This window comes from Megalobrama amblycephala, linkage group LG1 (genome assembly GCF_018812025.1).
Source record: "Megalobrama amblycephala isolate DHTTF-2021 linkage group LG1, ASM1881202v1, whole genome shotgun sequence".
NCBI classification, from domain to species: domain Eukaryota; kingdom Metazoa; phylum Chordata; class Actinopteri; order Cypriniformes; family Xenocyprididae; genus Megalobrama; species Megalobrama amblycephala.
In genome coordinates, this window is record NC_063044.1 from 6,036,069 (window position 1) to 6,057,192 (window position 21,124).

The 21,124-nt window shown below is 36.2% G+C and overlaps 2 protein-coding genes and 1 long non-coding RNA gene across 3 annotated transcripts; 1 reads left to right on the forward strand and 2 right to left on the reverse strand.

Moving 5' to 3' along the window:
* Positions 1–2,957: 2,957 nt before the first annotated feature.
* Positions 2,958–6,090, reverse strand: LOC125262327. Its single transcript, XR_007183547.1, has 3 exons — positions 5,999–6,090; positions 4,615–4,689; positions 2,958–3,091 (listed from the first exon to the last, which is right to left on the reverse strand). It is a non-coding gene; the product is annotated as an uncharacterized LOC125262327 (long non-coding RNA).
* Positions 6,091–7,204: 1,114 nt separating this feature from the next.
* On the forward strand, positions 7,205–14,455 carry LOC125262320 (tetraspanin-10). Its single transcript, XM_048181029.1, is given in 4 exon segments — positions 7,205–7,617; positions 9,172–9,258; positions 9,260–9,795; positions 12,568–14,455. Coding segments are annotated over 4 exon segments (1,047 nt in total). The 5' UTR covers positions 7,205–7,524; the 3' UTR covers positions 12,899–14,455.
* A 567-nt stretch (positions 14,456–15,022) lies between these two features.
* On the reverse strand, positions 15,023–18,273 carry pde6ga (phosphodiesterase 6G, cGMP-specific, rod, gamma, paralog a). Its single transcript, XM_048161723.1, has 4 exons — positions 18,190–18,273; positions 15,960–16,130; positions 15,834–15,874; positions 15,023–15,733 (listed from the first exon to the last, which is right to left on the reverse strand). Exons 2-4 carry the CDS (start codon positions 16,094–16,096, stop codon positions 15,657–15,659), a joined length of 255 nt encoding a protein of 84 aa, XP_048017680.1. The 5' UTR covers positions 16,097–16,130; positions 18,190–18,273; the 3' UTR covers positions 15,023–15,656.
* Between the last annotated feature and the right edge of the window lie 2,851 nt (positions 18,274–21,124).

The window sequence follows — 21,124 nt, forward strand, 5'->3', positions numbered from 1 at the left end:
GAATAGGAAGAAAGCACAAGATTTATGTTTATTCCATTTTAAGGGAGACCACCTTTTTTTTTTTTTGACTGCTTAAAATATTAAAAATGCCTGATATCTGTAAACGCTTGAAACAACCTTTCAAATTGGTTGTCCAGCAAGAGCAGGATACTGCTCAAATAATAATAATAAAAATTGATTAGGTAAAACCAGAAGGCAGGTTTATGTTCCACCTCTGACCCAGCTCAAGCTCTGGATCCTGAATCTGGGCTCAGGTCCTGGACTAATCAACAGCCTCGAGCTCTGATCCAATGCACAGGCCCGGCCAGCAGAGCTCTGCAGAACAGGCCAGCGTGGACTTATGGAAAAAATGACACCACACTGAGCCCCGAGTGCCAGAATGAAAAATCTGGCCCACTCTCTTTGTTTTTCAAAGATTTCTCGCTCTCTTGTGCCATTCTCTTGTTATACTGAGCCGCAGCTGTGCCAGTCATTCACTCTTAAATCGTTTGTTCACCCAAAACTGAAAAAAAAAGAATCACCGCCATGTTGTTCCAAACCTGCAACCTACTTTCACTCATCTTTGAAACACAAATGAAGATTTTTTAAAGAAATCTGAGAACTTTCTGTCCCTCTAGTGACAGCTTATTTGACACTTCAAAAATTTCATAAAGAGATTGTAAAACGAATCCATATGAATCGAGCAGTGAATGAATCGACAAAAGTTTTTATTATAGTGAGGAAACGTTCTAAATTTCATTAGATTTTTAAATTATACTTCACTAATAAAACATATTGGTCCTTTTTTAAGAACTGTCCATTAAACGTTTTTTTCTGTTGCATCACTATGAAAATCTCCTTTTGGAAACTTTATTTTTATAAGTGCAAAGGAAATATGAATATGTAAAAAATGGGTTATACATATTTTAAATTTGCAGAAACTTCAATTATACCTGAAATTATAATAATATAATATAAGTCTGGTGTCCCCAGAATGTGTCTGTGAAGTTTCAGCTCTAAACACCCCACAGATCATATATTATAGCTTGTCAAATTTGTCCCTATTTGGTTGTGAGCAAAAACACATAATTTTTGTGTGTGTCCCTTTAAATGCAAATGAGCTGCTGCACCCGGCCCCCTTTCCAGAAGAGGGCGGAGCTTTAACAGCTCATGCTTCAGTTGCTCAACAACAACAAAGCAGGAGAATCTCACGCAGACAAAATGAGGATTGTCAGTAACGGTGTTCAGCCTTACATTGTTCAAACCGGAGTCGACACTGATGGAGAGACTCAGGGAGAAGTTACAACTTTTAGAATGAAACTGGACGTTTCTGAACGGTTAGTGGATAAATTTATGTAGTTGCTGTGGAGTTGATTCAACTCATCGACTAGCATGTGCCGTCATGTTAATCTTTTGTGCAAAACCAGTATGGACGCCCACTATACATAGCGTACCTGTTTACCAAACAGAGCCATACACACCAGGCTAATGTTTATGATTGCTATCAAATGTTGTGAATGGTCTAATAATTTTTCAAAAATATCGCTCGGACAGAAACGCTCCTTTTTAAGCAATTGAGCTAGCCTGGGTCAACTTGCAGGCTATCCAAGCTAACGAGACTCTAAATAGTGTTCAGTGCTCATCTATGCAGCCAATGACAGAACAGTTAGCATGCTTTTCTCAAACTTTTGCCATGATGTTAGAACTGGTACACTGTTTTTGTTTGCGAAAACAAAATGGCGGTGCCATGGGTGGAAACGTATACAGATTAAGAGGTGGTAATAATATAATAAGGGGAGCAAAATCTGAGCAACTCATTTTTTCACATGCTTGCAGAGAAAGGCTTACCAAAACAAAGTTACTGGGTTGTAATTTTTCACGCTTTCTGGGTTGGTAGATGCACCCAATTTAAGCACTTAAACATGGGAAAAGTCAGATTTGCATGATATATCCCCTTTAAAATATTTTTTTGTCTTTGATCTTAACTTTCTGCTCAACCCTTTTATATTGTATAATATTTCCCATGTAAAAACAATGTCTTGATCTTTCTAGCTACATATTTAAGGCATGACATAATAAAAATGACCACATGGTTCAAACAGAAGTAAGTCTTTAACAACACTTCATTGTTTACACTTGCATTGGCCTTGTCAAGCTCAACTTTTATCAATTTTGTTATAGAAAAACTATTGTTCTTGGCACAGTGTACAAGAATACTGACTGTACATTTCTGGAGTGGAAAACACATGTTTTAAAAAGAAATGTCATGGGCTATTAAGTTTTTTCTTCTTCCCCAATTATAATAGTGATTTATTGCAAGGCACAAAGAATGAGACTAATTTCTAAACTTACTGTGACAGGGTTGAAATAATGTAGCAATTTATTATTTTTATTTATTTATTACCTGATTAAAAACAGCTGTTCTGTTTATAGGCCGTTCACACCAAGAACAATAACTATAAAGATAACTATATTAGCGTCCACACCAACGGACCATCGTTCTGATTATTATAAGCGTGTGTTGCAGTTTGTAGTCTGCCGCTTTAAATGCTCAAGTTCTTTAAAGCAGGATGGATTCTGATTGGCTGTTGATGTTTTTATTGTTTATCAGCTGTTAAAAATCGTTCTGAAAGTGATTCCAACTATTATGTTTCTCTGTGCTGTTATTGATATAGTTGTAGTGTGGACTCTGCTATTCATTTATATTCAGAATGATTTTTATAACTGTATCATTATAGTTATCATCCTTGGCATTAAGAATCAGCCATTGAGAAAAAAAAAACATAATTATTGCCTATTAAATGACAAAAATATATAAATAAATAAATGCCTGCCACATCTCTTAGGAGAAAAATTATGACAAACAAAACAAAGATTGTGACTGATTTCATCAGCTTTTCAGCTTGAGTCATTGATTCATATTAGCGGTGATGATGCAGTTTCAAGTATAGCATTAGACACTGTGTTTTCCACTCTATATCTTAAGTGATGTGGCAGGTGGTTTTATTATCTGAACATGTGATTGTGCAGTGTGCATCACATCATAATGAAACAGTCTCTTCAATATATCTCCAATTAGAGAATATTTCTGGTGAAGGGGAATGTGGCAAGCCTGTGAAAAAAAGTAGAGGAACAAACAATACATTTTTGTGGAAATCCTTATTAATGCCAGAAAGCAAACAGTAGCAAGAGAAATAAACTTTAGACACTTTACAGTCAGATATATTGAATTTGGCGTTTAAATTTGTATTGTCTGGATCATTAGAGAGAGTCTAATTTATTGTCAAAAAACTTTCCCAATGATATACCTCTAAATAAGCAACTGCAGAACTGAGGTAATGCATATGTTTTTATAAATTTACAGCCTGCACCATAGAATCTCGGTTGACGTGTTCAGATTGGCACACGGTTTTAACCCACAGCCAAATTTAACAGGTGGATTTCATTTATCAACATAACAATGAAGGAAAAATCATAGATTTCCACAAAAATACCAGACTTGCAGTTATTCTGTCTAAGTGATTATCAATTTGTACTGAGAGGCAAAATGTCAAGAGAGAGAATAATACACTGAGGAGTGGTACATATATTATATAGACTATAGTTCAGATCATCCACTATTTTTTTATAGATGATTTGCAGTATAAAGTTTGCATAAGAGCCCCCAAGTCTCTCAGCCAGTTCAGATCTCTAACTTAAAGTATGAGCAATAGTAATAGTGATGCTTCAAAACCTTCACAACATTAACTAGTTATCAGGGAATCTTTATAGTGCCCCTATTATGCTATTTCATTTCATGTAATATAGCCATTTGTGAATGTAAACGGTCTGCAAAGTTTGTAAGATCAAAGTGCACAAAAAAATGAACCTACGTAGGTTTGTAAAACAAAATGTGCATAATGCCAGCCTATGGTCTTCATTGGCTGCCAGTGAACAACATCTACTTTGACCCTCAAACACTGTAGTTGTAGCTGGGACTGGAAGAGATTGGTCCGTGTTGTCAACATTTTGAGAAGATGCTGTTTTCTGCACTGCAGATGCAAATCTACTTTGCATGCACTTCCAAAGGACGAGGACTCTTGCTCAAAATGACATGATAAAGCCAACACTATTGTTACTGTTCATATCACTGTGTATGCAAGTGCTGAGGAAGATCTGGCACTGGGCCATATGACCAATCAGAGCAGAGTAGGCTATCAGAAAGAGGAGGGGTTTATAGAGAGCGAATCATTTGTCAAACTGTTTCAGACACTGTGAGAAAAGAAGTGATGCTGCAATGTATATTATGAGAAAATTAAAGTCTTTTTTGACCTTGGATGCATGTAAACCTTTTGAAGGAGACCACCAAAACAAAATTAGTAACTTTTAAAATAACATAATAGGGCACTTATAACACAAATGTTAGATTGATGAGTGCAATGCACACATTTCTCTTGCAAACATACGGGGCTCTGTTTAAAAACGAGCATCAGTAAACCTCCAGACATGGCAAAGGGAGCACAGTTTTATGGAGTTTGCACAGAGAGCAGTGTCTGTATGAGTAATATTTTTGGAGTCAGGTGGTGTGAGATGCTTTGGCTGTGGATGGAACTGTGAGAAGGAAAAATCTGCTCCGTTCATTCCTGGAATACCTACTGTGCTGCACTCTCCTCTTCAAATGGAGACCCGAAGCCAAGGTCAGGAGAGAATCCAGCGAGCAGCCGAGCACATCTGCACAAGTAACCACAGGAAAAGTCGTGATGAGATGTATGCATACATCACACAAATTTTATGTTTATTTTCACTCGGAGGACTGCAAATGTTTTCAGTAGCTGTAGGTTTTGACTTTTCAGTGAAAAGCTAGTTTACTGTCTTTTTCCAAAACAGAATTACTTACACTGTAAAATGTCTTGAAAAATAATGGTACAATACTGTTGCCAGTATTTAAAGGTGCTAAAGAGGATGTTTTGTTTTATACATTTTTGCAATATTACTTGAAACTGTCTTTACTAACTGATAAAAGACTATTTATTAGGTGCACTGAAAGGAATAATATTAATATACATCATCTGTGCACGAGGTAGGGCCTTAAAAACATCAGCCAATCGTTTACGCAATCATCGCGTAAACGATTGGCCCTCTGGCTTGTCAATCACTGCCGTGACGTTCCTTGTGAGAGACGTGCGCGGCTGCGCGCTCCAGTAACTTTCCACACTCCACAGGCGCCGCATGAAATGTTTTTGTCAGGAGACAGGAGTAACAACTGCAGATTATGAGTTACCTGCGGTGAGTCCGACATAATGAATCCACTAACACAAAACAGCGAATGCCGGTGGTAAACACTTGTGTTCAAATACTCGTGCACGAGTTTTGGGAGGCGTTCCCTCAAAATGAGCTGTGAAGGAGGGGGGTTGTTCTTACGCATGCGCTCATTTCAAAAACTCACTAACAGTCTTTAGTTTCTCAGTCGACGGAAAGATCCTCTTTAGCACCTTTAATGTTACTTGTACAGTTCTTTACTGTAATCTACTTTACAGTATGTTACTAATTCTAATTAAACTTCATTAACTTCATTTGCAGACTAACTTAAATATTTTGATTTTATGCATATTTTATGATAGAACCAACAGTTAATGTAATCTCACCATATACCATGTTTAAGCTCTACGAATTTGTATTTTAAAGATTAAATGATTGTGTATATGATATGTCGATACCTGTGCAGCATATTAGTATTATAAGAATCTTTAATAGTTGCTTAATCAGCAACCTTTCCAGTTACACATGTAAATGATCTGCTTGAGACAAAGGATTGTAAAACTTTTCCTCCGAAAGCTTAAGTACGATTGGCTTACTGACCCCTAGGAGGAGAGGCCATGCCGTTTTGCAAAAACTGTAACTGTCAATGTGTCCAACCACAAAGACATTACAGTTTTTCTCAGTTGCTTTGGTACATTTCTCACATCATCATTACAATTTGCAAAACTCTATGTTCATTTCTCTAAATAATTCGTACAAACAGCACAACATATTGGATTACCTGCAAAAGCCTGGAACTTGCTCAGAATCCTTATTTCATCTATCAAAAGCAAGTATTTATGTTAATGAACATATCAGTGCCATCAAAATGACAAGTCCTTGTGTCATTGTTCTCGAACAAGATAGTCAAAATGCTTAGCAATGTGGTCAATATAACAGTGATGAATATTTCAGATGTAAACTATGGCTACAGTCTTTGTAGTGATTGAAACTGCACAAGACTGCACTTTGTCTGTATGGCATATATCAATTTTAACAGTACAAATGGACACATTACTTTATATGGGAGATTGATTGGAAAAGACTGGACAGGATTAACAGTTTTGCATTTACTGTTGGTCTGTCAACAAATCACTGTAAAATGTCCTTGTGATAAATGAAAAAGACAAGATACAAATATACACTGTATATATGTATGTGTGTGATATAGTGTGTTTCTGTATAAAGTTCATTTAGCCTACTATATTGTAAGTGTAAAGCAAGTGTAATATGCTACTGTAAGTGTAAAAATGCTACTGTAATATTAAGATTATAGCATGCATACCAGAACTCAAACTCGGTTCTCCCGATCTGCCCACATGGCTATCAGTGCAGATGATAGGACATTATTTTCAACTTGACTGCAATGTATCATTCAATGCATATTCCCTGTACATAAACCTTTATTTTATGTCATTACAGATTAAAATCTATAAATCAAAATATTTGTTGCATTTAAGGGGAGAAAGCTCAGCACCCAGGCACTCTATCGCCTATTGCCCCAGTGTGTACAGTGTCTTTGGGTGGGTTGCTGAGGTAGATAGCTGGCAACATCTATTTTAGGATTGTAATACAGTGAAACACCGATGTTATGCTGCATGTTGCTTTCTTTAAAAGCAGTAACTGTGTAGTTGCTGATGCAGTGACAAGCTGTTTGCTAATTAATTAACAAGTTAAACTGATGTTTTAATGATTTAAAAAAAATGGTTCACATTTTTCTTGGACAATTGAAATGAAATTAGCACACTGTTAATATGCTATGTTAGTTTATAACGTTAAATGGCAATTGACCATTTTATGGCAGTCAGTTTCTGCAAATTAAGTAAATAAACTTTAAACGTTTTAATTTAGTGCAACTGTGCTGCCAGCATTTTACAGATAAATTACAGGACTTTTTTTTCAGTAAAAAACTGTAAAGACGACAGTAGGTGAAGCTGCTGCCAGTTAATTATTGCAAATTCACACTGCAAAGTTTTACAGTGTGTGGTTTTATAATCTGTACTGTGTCTGAGTTGTGGAGCAGTGAACAATCTTGCTAAAGCATTTAGTCTTTCATGTGAGCTGCACGCTGTCTGGTTGAGCCTCCAGGGCCGGTTCAAACCCTGACCCTCTAATCCTCAGTACTGTGACTCTCACATGATGCTGGAATGCTGTGCCGTGGCCCACTCAAAATCGCTCCCTTCTGTCTTCTCTACCCCTCAGCCGACCAGGATCCATCTCTGAGCGTTCTGGAGGATATAACGCGTCCACTCCCGGTATTTGGGAGGTATGGGGTGGTTCCCGTCTTTTGGGAGATTTTTATCTTTCTGGGAGCGGAGGACTCAATTTCAGAATGAAGAGAACAAACCTCTAATACCAAAGGTAGCGTGACTCCTTTCTGTTAATTTTCTTTGAATTTTGAATTGCTATATTTGCCAATTGATTGTGCCTGATAAGTGTTGTTTATTAGCACACATCATCTGCTTTGTTCTAGCAGCAAATTCACTAAAAATATCCTGCAAATCAAAGAATGAAAACTTATTTCTGCTCATTTGAGTAAAATAACTTCTGGTTCAACTAATGATGCGACTTTAAAGGGTTGGTTTACCCTCACGTTCCAAACCTGTAAGAGCTTCGTTCATCTTCAGAACACAAATTAAGATTTGATAAAATCTGATGGCTCACTGAGGCCTGCATTGCCAGCAAGAACACTCCCTGTTTCAATGTCCAGAAAGCTACTAAAACATATTTAAAACAGTTAATGTGACTAGTGGTTCAACCTTAATGTTATGAAATGCAGAGAATACCAAAAAACTAAATTAATGATGGGCAATTTCAAAACACTGCTTCATGAAGCTTTAAAGCTTTACGAATCTTTTGTTTTGAATCAGTAGTTCGGAGCGTGTATCAAACTGCCAAAGACACGCCCCCCAGTGGTGAACCATTGAAATTTCGAAACACTTATGATGTAACAAAGCCTCGTTTTCTGAAATCATGTGACTTTGGCAGTTTGATACACGCTCCGAACCACTGATTCGAAATAAAAGATTCGTAAAGCTTTAAAGCTTCATGAAGCAGTGTTTTGAAATCGTCCATCACTAGATATTGTTGAATAAAGTCATTATTTTGTTTTTTTGGCGCAGAAAAAGTATTCTCGTCAATTCATAACATTAAGTTCGAACCACTGTTGTCACATAAACTGTTTTAAATATGTTTTTAGTAGCTTTCTGGACATTGAAAGTGTTAATTATCTTGCTGGCAATGGACGCCTCACTGAGCCATCTGATTTTATCAAAAATATCTTAATTTGTGTTCTGAAGATGAACAAAGGTCTTACGGGTGTAGAACGACATGAGGGTGAGTAATAAATGACATAATTTTCATTTTGGGGTGAACAAACCCATTAAAGGCAGGATTAGATTTGGATTTAGTGGCAAACTGAGTGTGGCAATAATTGTTTGATTAAACTATTTTGATATAATAATTAATAATAATAACTTATTTTTAAATAATAGTAATGATAATAATAATTCTATATAATAATATTAACACATGCAGCAGTGTATTATATTTATTATATGCAATGTATTACATTATTATTTGCAACCATTAATAATGATAATAATAATAATAACAGTTACCAATAATATATATTATTATTATTATAATTGTTTGTGTGAAAATAACAATGATAATTAAGTTGGTATTATTATTATTAATGCACTGAAACTGTACATTTGGTCCAAACTGTCTGAGAATACTCAACTGACCAAGAGTGTTTGATTAAAATATAATAGTTAATAATAATAACTTAAAAATTATTGTTATTATTATTTTTAATGCACTGAAACTGTTCAGTGAATCTGGCCCAAACACTCTTAGGATATTCAACTGACCAAATTCATTTTTAATTTCTACTTTTTATATTATCATCAGGGAGATGTAAAAACATCAGAAGGTGCCTCAGCTGTCTCGTATCTGGGAACGCACGACAGTTCAGGAAGTCAGACCAGCTCGAAGTTTATCCAGCCATGAACGGTCAACCAGAGCTTCATCTTGGAATGTCTTCACTTCCCGTGTTCCCAGTCCATCCAGTTGGAGCGACTATATTCTGAAGTATCTCCTCATCACGAGCAACCTGCTCTTCACTGTTCTGGGTCTGGTCACACTAGTAGTAGGCCTGTGGGGCCTGATCAATAAAGAGTCCTTCGCTCAGGAGAAGATCAGCGGTATCGGCACGGACCCCATGCTGCTCTTCACATTTCTTGGTTTGGTTCTCGCCCTGCTGAGCCTGACGGGATGCGTGGGGGCGCTGCGGGAGAACATGTGCCTTCTTCGGACCTTCTCGGCCGCCGTGCTGCTCCTGGTGGTGGCGCAGGTTCTGGCGGCGGTCATAGTTTACAGCCTGCAAGGCCAGATTGTGGAGTACTTGCGCTCAGGCATGCTGGCTGCCATGGTGCGGTACCAGGACGACCTGGACCTGAGGTTCATCACTGATGAGATCCAGACGGGCCTGCAGTGCTGCGGGGCGGATACTTACAGAGACTGGGAAATCAATGTGTGAGTGCAAAATGAGTGGAAATCCAGAGAGGGCTGACCTTATTACAGTTTCCAACGCTGCAGTAGTCCAAAGTTTATACAAGCTAATTTGCAACAAAGAGCCTCTCCAGCATTTAATGCGTTCTGGACTTTCTCCTGCTTGTTGTTCTTGATCTTACTTACACTTTTTATATAATTTTTTCCAATGCATGCTTTCCAGTATATTTCATTTTATCATATCACAATCCTCATTTAGCAATACCAATTATGAATATTCATTATCGACAAAGTAAGGCTCTACTGAAGGGAGTATAAAATGTATTTCTGTTTATCAACATATATTCTCTGATCAAATTTCCTCAAATCATGCAATCTGTTAAAGTGTCATATGCTTTTACTTTTCTAAGGAACTTTATGCTTGTTGGGTGATAAAACAGAGAAAATCCTACAAACATTGAAGCTAGTAAACAACCACCTAGCAACCACATGGAAGGCCCTAAAAACCACTCAGAATCCCTTGGAAACCACATAGCAACACTCTAGCATCATGACATAAAGTTTTGCATGAACCCTTTTGACATAGACTAGTAAGTATCATAGAGTAGAAACCACCCAGAAATGCACTAAAATCCAATTTAGAATCCCATAGGAACCACCTATCAACACCCTAGCATCATAGTATCAATTTTTGCATCAACCTTTATGACCTAGTCTAAGTAAGTATCATAGAGTAGAAACCACCAGGAGATGCACTTAAAACCACTTGGAATCCCTTAGTAACCACATAGCAACACCCTAGCATCATTACATCAAGTTTTGCATAAAACATTTTGGCCTGGGCTAGTAAGCAATCATCTAGCAAACACATGGAAGGTCCTAAAAACCACTCAGAATCCCTTGGCAACCACATAGCAACACTCTAGCATCATGACATAAAGTTTTGCATGGAACCTTTTGACATGGGCTAGTAAGCAATCATGTAGAATAGAAATCACCCAAAAATGCACTAAAACCCAATTTAGAATCCCTTAGTAACCACCTAGCAACACCCTAGTATCATGATATGGTGGTTTTGGAAGAACCTTTTTAACCTGTCAAGTATGCAACCACCCAGACCAACCTAGCATTCACAGAGAAATGCACTAAAACACACTCTTAATCTCTTAGAAACCTCTTAGAAATCTCTTATAACTACATCCAAGCATGATTGCATCAAGTTTTGCATGAAACCTTTTGACCTGAGCTAGTAAGCAATCATCTAGCAACCACATAGAAATTCACTATATCCACTCACAATTCCTATAGCAACCACATAGCAACACCCTAGCCTAGCTTCATGACATCAAGTTTTGCATGAAACCACACAGCCAGTGTTGGGGAAAGTTACTTTTAAAAGTAATGCATTACAATATTGCGTTACTCCCTAAAAAAGTAACTAATTACGTTACTTCGTTACTTTTTATGAAAAGTAATGCGTTACTTTACTTTTGCGTTACTTTTTCTCACCGGGGCTGGGCTTGCTTGTTTGTTTGTTTTTTAATAACAACAAAAAAGTTCTATTTTTGGCAAAAAAGGCCCTTTCACACCAAAAGTGAAATCAATAAGCCTCAGGCTGAAGGAAAAGCATATTTACACCTGTACAGTAGAGGGCGCAGCTCAAACAAACCTTTCAGATGTGCTGCCGTTCTGGATTTAAGAAGAATAGGATACAGGAGAAGGAAGTTCTAGTTCTTATTTCTAAATCTAATCTAAAGTATTTCTGCTTATTAGTATGGCTGAATTAGATATATTGAAGGTCAGCAGCAGAGACATTGGTTAATAATTGAGATTAAATACATAAGGTATATTTGTGTAATTTAATATAGTGAATTATTACAGGTTTGCAAAAATTCTGAGATTGCATTTCACTGTTTTTATTCATTTTGAGGAATACTGAATGTTTTTGTGCAAGTGAGATGAGTAAATGCATGTTCACATTTAGTCTAGAACTACAATAACCATCATGCTTACACAGCGCACACAATATCTCTGCACTTTATTTCTCACAACATGGGGACAACATGTCAGTCAATAAATGTGAAAAAGTAACTTGCGTTACTCATTTGAAAAATTAACTTAGATATTTTGTTGTAAATTGAAAAAGTAATGCGTTACTTTACTAGTTACTTGAAAAAGTAATCTGATTACGTAACTCAAGTTACTTGTAATGCGTTACCCCCAACACTGCACACAGCAACATGCTAAACATCATTAAGAACACCTTAACAACCATATACAATCCTATCGGTCTGGAAACAACATGTTTCACTCACAATTTCCAAAAAAATAAACATGTAGGTCTTCTTATTTTTACATTAAAGGGATAGTTCACCCAAAAATTAACACAAAACATAAGCAAAGTATTGACCTATTATTTTTCTCATAGTTGTTTGAAGAATGTCAGTCACCAACAGTTTATGGGCCCCATTGACTTCCATAGATTTTTTTTTCTCAGACTATGGAAGTCAGTGGGGCCCATCAACCGTTTGGTTATCGACATTCTTCAAAATATCTTCTTTTGTGTTCAACAGATGAAAGAAATTCATACAGGGTTGGAACAACTTGAGGGATGAATGATTAGTAAATGATAACAGAATTTTCTTTTTTGGGTGAACATCCCTTTAATTCTTGGTGCCACCAGTGGGGCAGAAATGACACTTCACCCTAGACCTACTTTTAAACTCAAACAGCATTATGTCTGTTGTTGCAAATCTAGTTGAGTGAGACTCACCAGTATCCATTTCTCTGGCACAGGTATTTCAACTGTTCGGCTCCAGGGATCCAGGCTTGCGGAGTGCCCCCTTCATGCTGTGTAGATCCCCTAGAGAACGGGACGGTGTGGAACACCCAGTGTGGAGTGGGCGCCCAACAGCTGGATGAGTTCTCCGCTCAGAGCGTGATCTTCCTGGGCGGCTGTTTGGGAAGCATCTCCCGCTGGATTGAGCACAACGGTGGAGTGATTGTCACGGTAGTCATAATTCTGCTGGGGGTCCAGATTCTCACTCTGTTCATAACGACACATCTGATACAGAAGATACGGTGGAACAGAGCTCAGCATGATGTGTACTTACAATCACTGCAATAAATGGACTCAGATGTTTTCAATAACAGGATATTATGCCATAGGGATTCTGAACCAGCCTAGATTTAATGAATTCATTGCATCTGGCATCTGGAGATGTTAAGCTGTTTATTCTGGAGACAAATAGTCTAGGAATTTTATGATAGCATGTAAAATCTTAAAGGCATTAGAAGGTCCATATTGGTTTTCATTGTTTGTTTGTGAATGTTTTCATAAAATACCTATTCTTAGTTGGTAGTTGTTTAAATTACCAAATCTCATGCTCTACACACATATGCAGACAGAGCTTCTACCTACGCAAGCTTTTTGAATATGATCACATTTCGAAATGTCTTAAAGTGCAATTCATAACGTAACACTAAGGTGCCCCAAGCCACTCTATAGTGAACATTATTGAGTTAACATCAGTCAGCTTAAAGTGTTAGTGCACCCAAAAATGAAATTTCCGTCATTAATTACTCACCCTCATGTCATCCCAAACCTGTAAGACCTTCATTCATCTTCAGAACACAAATTAAGATATTTTTGATGAAATCTGAGGGTTTCTAAACTACACATTGACAGCAACATCATTGCATCTCTTGAGGTCCAGAAAGGAACTAAAGACATTCAAATAGAATTAAAATATTCCTTGGGCTTTAGCACCCACGGAAATGGTCGAGCATCCAAGGAAAAATACACGATTGAAAATTGATTGCAGCTTTCAGACATGGCTTTGTTTTCGATGTTATAGTTCATTTGAAGCAGTTTCTATGATGTTATTATTTTATTGACAAATGCTGAGAGTGTATTATAGTAAAGCAAGAGCGCATCTATGTAATGCTCGAGCATTTCTTTTCACAAGACACAAATAACTTCTGTGCAATTAATTCATCAAACGCACCATCAAGCGAAAAAAAAAAAAAAACACCACCAAATATAATTCATGTAATGAGAGCAATGAGAAGGTGGAGTGTGGCACCCACCGGCAGAAACATAAATTGGTCCACATAACTACAGTGGTTCAACCTTAATGTTATGAAGCAACGAAAATAATTTTTGTGCGTAACAACAAAACAAAAATAACGACTTTATTTAACAAATTCGTCTCTCAACTCGTCATTCTCATACGTTATTTACATTGCGGCACATCCAGGTTCTACGTTCAAATGCCGACTCATTATTGGCCGGCTCCTGCGTCAGCGTCACACACATGCATTGTGCTGTTCATGTGTACAGCTTCAACCAATATTGAGCCGGGTTCGTCACGTTGACTGTAGTCACATTTACTATTTTTACAATGTCTTTAATACCTTTCTGGACCTCAAAAGATGCAATGACGTTGCTGCCAGTGTGTATTCCAGAAACGATCAGATTTCTTTAAAAATATCTTAATTTGTGTTCTGAAGATGAATGAAGGTCTTACTTGTTTGGGACGACATGAGGGAGAGTAATTAATGACAGAATTTTCAGTTTTGAGTGAACTAACCCTTTAATGTCAACTGTGCTTTGAGTTCTTGTTTATTTTGTACAATATAAAATTTTGATTTAATAAAATAATTTTACATTTATGATCTTTAACTAAGGCTCTAATTGTTCATTTGCTCGTTAATGTTTCGAAACAACTCGTGTTCTAGACTTCGCTATTTCTTAAGTTATAAAGAGAACTGACTTCTTCTGCAAACTGGACATTACATACTTTCACATTCACATTCAAAATTCAGTAATATACAATCATTAGATCATTTCATCGGTTTTATAGCAACTTACCCGAGTATCGACACATCCAGTTTGAATGTTTTGAACATTTGAATGTAACTCTCGCCCTCTTGAGGTTTATTACCTACAAAATAATGCAAATACGCGTTTGTTCAACTGGACCGCGCGTTGGCTTAGACCTGCGTTTGCATATTTAAAGTGTGTTCCTGCTGTATAGCGCCAAAAACTATATAAACTCTAGCCACATTACTGAATTGCATATAGACACTGAAACATTTTAAATGGTGATTGAAGTGTTCTGATAAACTCAAAAATGTGAAACCACATCTTGCTTTTGGCTATGTTACAGACTGCATATTGTGCATATAATGGTTCAGTTTGTATCTGACCAGCAGTTGAGGAATAATTCAGACAGTTTGTTGAAAAGTATGAAAATAATCAAGCTTTATTTGATGTCAAAAACCTTTCTGTGCTGCCGGGAATGAATCGGACCCATTCTCTTATGGTTCTCCAGCATTATAAGGCCAATAAACCGGGCCGGGCTCTCACAGAGAGCTGCTCCCAGTATTCGCGCTATGGGCAGATGCTGAGACCCCACAGCAACCAAACTCATTTTTGTACAAGACACAAATTTTGCAACTTGACAAAATGAAAACAAAAACATCCGTCATTAATATGATCCAGCTGCTGCTACATTTTGTACATTGATGTTTGCAGAGTAATGTGGAAGTTAAAGCAAGAAGTGCCACCTAAAATGCAGTTTATGTGTCAATATGGCAACACTAATATGTAAAATAATGAAGTAAAAAAGAGGAAAAAGAAATTAACATTGGCGACAAGTGAAATCTAGTTTTACAGGAAGTGTTAGTTTGAAGAGGTAGATTAACTAATTCCAGTTAGTTACTTACAAATGGTGTTGTAAATTGTCCATAAATGACTAACAAAACTTCTACTGAAGACATATTGCTAATGTGAATATTTAAATGGCATATTGAGGTGAGGGATGTTGTCATGATCATCCACTGCTTGCTGATTCAGTGGGATGCGGGAACAGGAAGTGACCTCATATAATGCCATACTGGGCCAGCTCATGTAACTCCAGGTGGCTGTATGCCTCCCACGGGCAGATCACGTTAAAATCTGTGAGAGAGAATGTGATTACAAATGCACATAATCTCAAAGTCTCCAATGACTTGAGTATGTATTTAATAATACTTAAAAAAAAAAAAAATGTACATACCAGTTCCCAACCCTTCCATTCCAGGAATTTCTTCACCAAATCTGAGAATAACAACATTAATATTAGGAAAGATACAACATGCAGATCCATCCAAGAGGGAACTAAAGGCATTAATAGTAGTTGTACCCAATGACACCCTTTTTGGGGGGTTTGCTCTTGAACTGCCGCGTTGACCTCTGTTTGAACTTGGGCTGGCTACTGGTGCCGGGCGCCGTGGCACGTGTCGCACCCTTGCTGCTCGCTTTAGGCTTTGAGACCTCCATAACCTCGGTGGAATCCAATGGCAAGTACTGAACACTGATTGGATGATGATCGGTAAGAGATTGAGGGGATGAGACAAGAATATTGATTACATGATTACATTTGTTTGGCATTCAAAAGTTGGCAAATAGACAAAAAAAACCTTTCTGTTATTCCAATAGAAGCAATATTATTTATACAGCACACTTCATACTCAATAAAATAACAAAAAATAAAATAAAAACATATTAATATGTATGCATATATGCATGTAACTTTTTTCATTTTTAATCACTTAAATTATATATATATATAATTGCATTGCATTTCCTCTAAAAATTAATAATAATTAAAGATTCATATTCTTATAACCCAAATGGGAATTGGACACCGTCTATAAGGATTACCTATAGGTCACCATTAGGTCACCTGCTCTGATCAGATGAATCGACTGTGTATAATAATAATCATAAATCCCTGGGCTGTCAGTGTTCAGACTCGGTGCATGTGATAAGGAACGAGGTTCATTTAATCCCCCTCACAATGATCAAGCCCCTCTAATCTGCTGTCCAGAGGGTTTCTCAATTAATCTTATTAGATGAAGGTCAGTGCACATAAGCAGAATTTGCTTGATGTCAGGCTCTTCCTTTCATAAGATGAAGCACATAAGAGTTCATTGCTCGTTGCATGTGCAGTAATATAGGAAATGAGTTCAAAACGTCACTTGCATCTCATTATTTTCTCTGCTGCAGTTGAAACAATGGCACTTAACATATATAGACATGTAAGACATGCTTTAAATGTCTGAATTAAAAAAAAAAAAAACTCAAATGCTCAGTTTTTTTTTTCGTCACTAAATTGTCTTTGTCATTTTTGCTCAATGTTTTTTTTTTTAAATCACTGTTTTGGAAATTCTAGTGGATATGTATAAAGTAAGTTCTTTTCGAGTTCTCATAGGTGTAGTTCGTAATAAATGCAGCATTTTTCAATCCTGGTCCTAGGGACCCACCACTCTGCACATTTTTTTTTTTTTTAAATCTGAATTTATCAGAATATCTTCCTTATTCAGTTCATCAGCTGGTTAGGACACAGCTACATAAACTGAAATGAGTGTGTCAGATAAGAGAGACATACAAAAATGTGCAGAGTGGTGGTTCCTCAGGACCAGGATCGAAAACCACTGCATTAAATGATCGTTCACACCAGTCAAACTGATTATCAGGATGGCCACTTTCCAGCACAGTTTGGCTCCAACCCTGATTAAACACTCCTGAACCAGCTAATAAATGTCTTCAGGATTACTATAAACTTCCAGGCAGGGGCCAGTTGCATAAACATAGGAAGTTAATAAGACTGTCTTAAAAAACTAGTCCAGGGATGGGTAACGTCGGTCCTGGAGTGCCACTGCCTTCTTCACAACAGTAGAACTGATTTTGACACAACTGACTCACACCAAATATGCTAACGATAACTATATTAGCATCCACACCAACCGACAATAACATTATTTTTATTATAAGGTGTGTTCGTGTTGTCTGCCAAAAAAAAGACATTCAGACATTTGTGACCCTGGACCACAAAACCAGTCATACGTCGCACAGGTATATTTGTAGCAATAGCCAACAGTACATTGTATGGGTCAAAATGATCGATTTTTCTTTTATGCTTAAAATCATTAGGAAATTAAATAAAGATCATATTCCATGAAGATATTTTGTAAATTTCCTACCATGACTATAACAAAAAAAATATTTTTTTGAGTGGATATGCACCCTCAGCTTCCAGATTTTCAAATAGTTGTATCTCATCCTATCCTAGCAAACCATACATCAATGGAAAGATTATTTATTCAGTTTTCAGATTATATATAAATCTCAATTTAAAAAAAAATTACCCATATGATTGGTTTTGTGGCCCAGGGTCACATTTTAGGTGACTTAAATATCCAAATACTTTTTGTTGTCACTGTATTATATATTAATATACATCAATTTATGCCAACACATATAATTCATATTAGCATAACCACTAGCTATAACTGAAACTTTCACATAACCAAAACATCACTAGTCTTTTTTCTATTCTAGATATTGTGTTTTAAACCAGATGTACTCACCTGCTGGTTGTTTGTCTGTATGTGTGGAGGTGTTCAGTACCAAGCTCTCTGTCAAACACGTGCTCATATCAGCTCTTATATAGTTCTGAGCACCATAAGATGATTATTCCTGCACATGATGGCCCATCCTCTTTCCAAAACATTGCTGCTGTCATCAGCCCTTAAAAGGTTTGATGAGGTAACATCCACAGATATGAAATTAATCCTGTTTGTTTTCCATAGTTCATGCAGTATTAAATTAGACACAGAGGGTTTGATTAATTTTAATTAGGGACTTTTATTTGTTTTTGCTTTGTTTTTGTTTATTTTTACATTTTATGTTACGTTTCAGTCTAATTTGTCGGGTGTATTTTAAGAAAACATTATTTTTTTCTTTACATATTATATTATCAGCATACTTATTTGACTTAAAACAATTGTGAATTAGAATAATTAAATAGAACATATTAAATAGAAAATATCTGTCAAGATATGCCATGACATTGAAGGTATTTAACTTTAAAATGGATAAACAGGCATGAAGGAGTCACATCAAAATATTCACCTCACCAATTTTGTTTATGCACACAGAACTGTCAGCAGGTCACGTAATCACACACATGACACGTCCGGTGTGATGATCCTGATCTTCTACTTATGCAACAGTATTTTTGAATCACCTGTCCAGGCGACCCATGTGTGCTGTGGGTCCTGGCTTCAGTTTGATCAGCAGTCTGTCAGATAATCTCCACATCTCCATCCATTCAGAGAAAAGATTAACATCTCCAACCTGAGCAAACACACACAACACTAACTCAAGTATCAGTATCATTCCCTTCTGAACTTACACAGCCAAAAATGGATGACTAAAATAGGAAATACATTTTGTAGCATATTTGTACATTTGTGGTGTACATTAAGTATGTTTATCAATCACAATGTGCCACACCACAGCAGACAATACATTTCATGAGCTATAATGTAAAATTCAATTTCATGATACAATGATACAAAATAATTAGTGTTTATTACTTATAAAATAATTTTTAGCACTGTCCGCATGACATATTTTTGTCATCGGGGGTCTGTGTACCTCCGCACACCTGTCCACGTGCAGCCCCAAGAGCAGTAATTCATGCGTACCTACCTGACATACCTGACATTTCTGTTTAAAATATCTTTTTTTTATTGATCTTATGAAGTATTCTAATTTATTGAGATAGTGAATTGGTGGGTTCCACAAGTTGAATTACTGAAATAAATTAACTTTTCCATGACATTCTAATTTATTGAGATGCACCTGTATTTTTAGAATCTTCAGAATCTAAAAGACACATATATTTGATTTGTTAACATATGGACTAGGCTACAGAAGACATCAGATTCATTACAATTTGGCATTCAAAAAAAATCTTTTTATATGTTGGTGCAAATTCTTGGGAAAATGAGATCCAGGCAGTAGATAAAGTTGATGAAAAATTATTTATTCATTACAATTAAATTAGCCTCACACGCAAACTTTAATCGATAAAACCAAAAGGTAAAATAACAACCAAAAAGAAGCAGTCAATAGTTAATAATAAAATTTAGAGTATTGTAAAATCCAGAATATTGTATCTAATAGATGAAGATCAAAAAGAGCAATAATGAAGACATTTGCAGATAAGAGACAATAAGTAGAAGCCAAGGAGAGCAAAGGAGGGAAAAAGCTGAATTATCAATGACTCGGTCAGCTTTATACCATGAGCATATAGGGAAATTTACATCCCACTCAAATGGATGTTTTTGTTCTAAAAGAAAAGGTTAAATGATTTTACCCATTAGTCACAGACTGGTCCAGTGTCAAATATAGATATAAGAGTTGTTTTGACCTCCTTTGGGAATTTTGCAAATCTTACCCTTTTAAATGTCAGCAGGAATAATAACAGACATATTTTGATCAGATTCAAATTCATATGGTTAATTCTGAAAAACATCACTTCTACAGTACTTGGCAGGCGTCCAGTGTCTAACCGCAAATGTGTCAGCGTGACCTGTCACACTGGAACACTTGAAGAACAACTGAACATAACAATCATACTCTTAAATATAAAATAAAAATAACCATAAGGGTACAATAACAAGTAAATACTTGAAAATATGATAAGAATTAATATATATAAAGTATGAGTACATAAATATAGGAAATCAAAAGTAAAACTGATAAATCATAAGCCATAAATGATTAAAATAAATATTAATAAAAAGGCATGAATATGAATATTGACCATTTCGGATCCACCAATGTTCAGAAATAGTAGGCCTAAATAAGCAATTGCTTCATTGTAAATACCGATAAGCAAGGAGACTTCTTTGACTTGATCCCAGGCCCAGATGGATTTAAACTATCAAGAGTTTTCTAATTAAAGTTAGCTAGCGCCACTATGTGGCAAGAATAGAAATAACACAATGTTTAGTTGAGTTTTATTAAATAGAGAATTTGATCTTTATTGTGGATTTTACCATCACATTTAGATATTATTTAATACATGCATAATAAAAACATTTCATGCAATTTACATGCCCAAGTAAACTTAATTAAGATCATAAACTTATTTTGTTACATTGTAGCTTACATTGTAAGTAGCCTATTGCCTTGAGGATATTTTTTATGCTTTTACATGTCAGTCATATGGCTTTTCTTCTAAATGATAAGTTCTTGGCCAGAATCAATTGACTTAATGATTATGATTAATTCAAAATGTTAGACCACAACAATACGGAAATGATTGCACACATTTTCAGATTAGAAGTGGTCTAAATATTTAAAAAAACAACATCTGTTGAAGTCTCAGGACCAAAAAATGTTTGTCCAAACATTGCATTTGTTCAAAATGCAATGAGTGTTGTTAATAATGGGATTAATGTGACCCCATCTGAAGCTAGAACCAGCTGTCTGTGTTTCCCAGCAGGTGTA

Bases quoted from the DNA above. Each gene is read 5' to 3' on its own strand.
- pde6ga (XM_048161723.1), bottom strand. From the start codon at position 16,096: ATGGAGGTCTCAAAGCCTAAAGCGAGCAGCAAGGGTGCGACACGTGCC. The intron at 15,875-15,959 runs GTACAACTACTA...TGTTATTCTCAG, and splicing joins CCCAAAAAGGGTGTCATTGG to ATTTGGTGAAGAAATTCCTG. The intron at 15,734-15,833 runs GTATGTACATTT...TCTCTCTCACAG, and splicing joins AATGGAAGGGTTGGGAACTG to ATTTTAACGTGATCTGCCCG.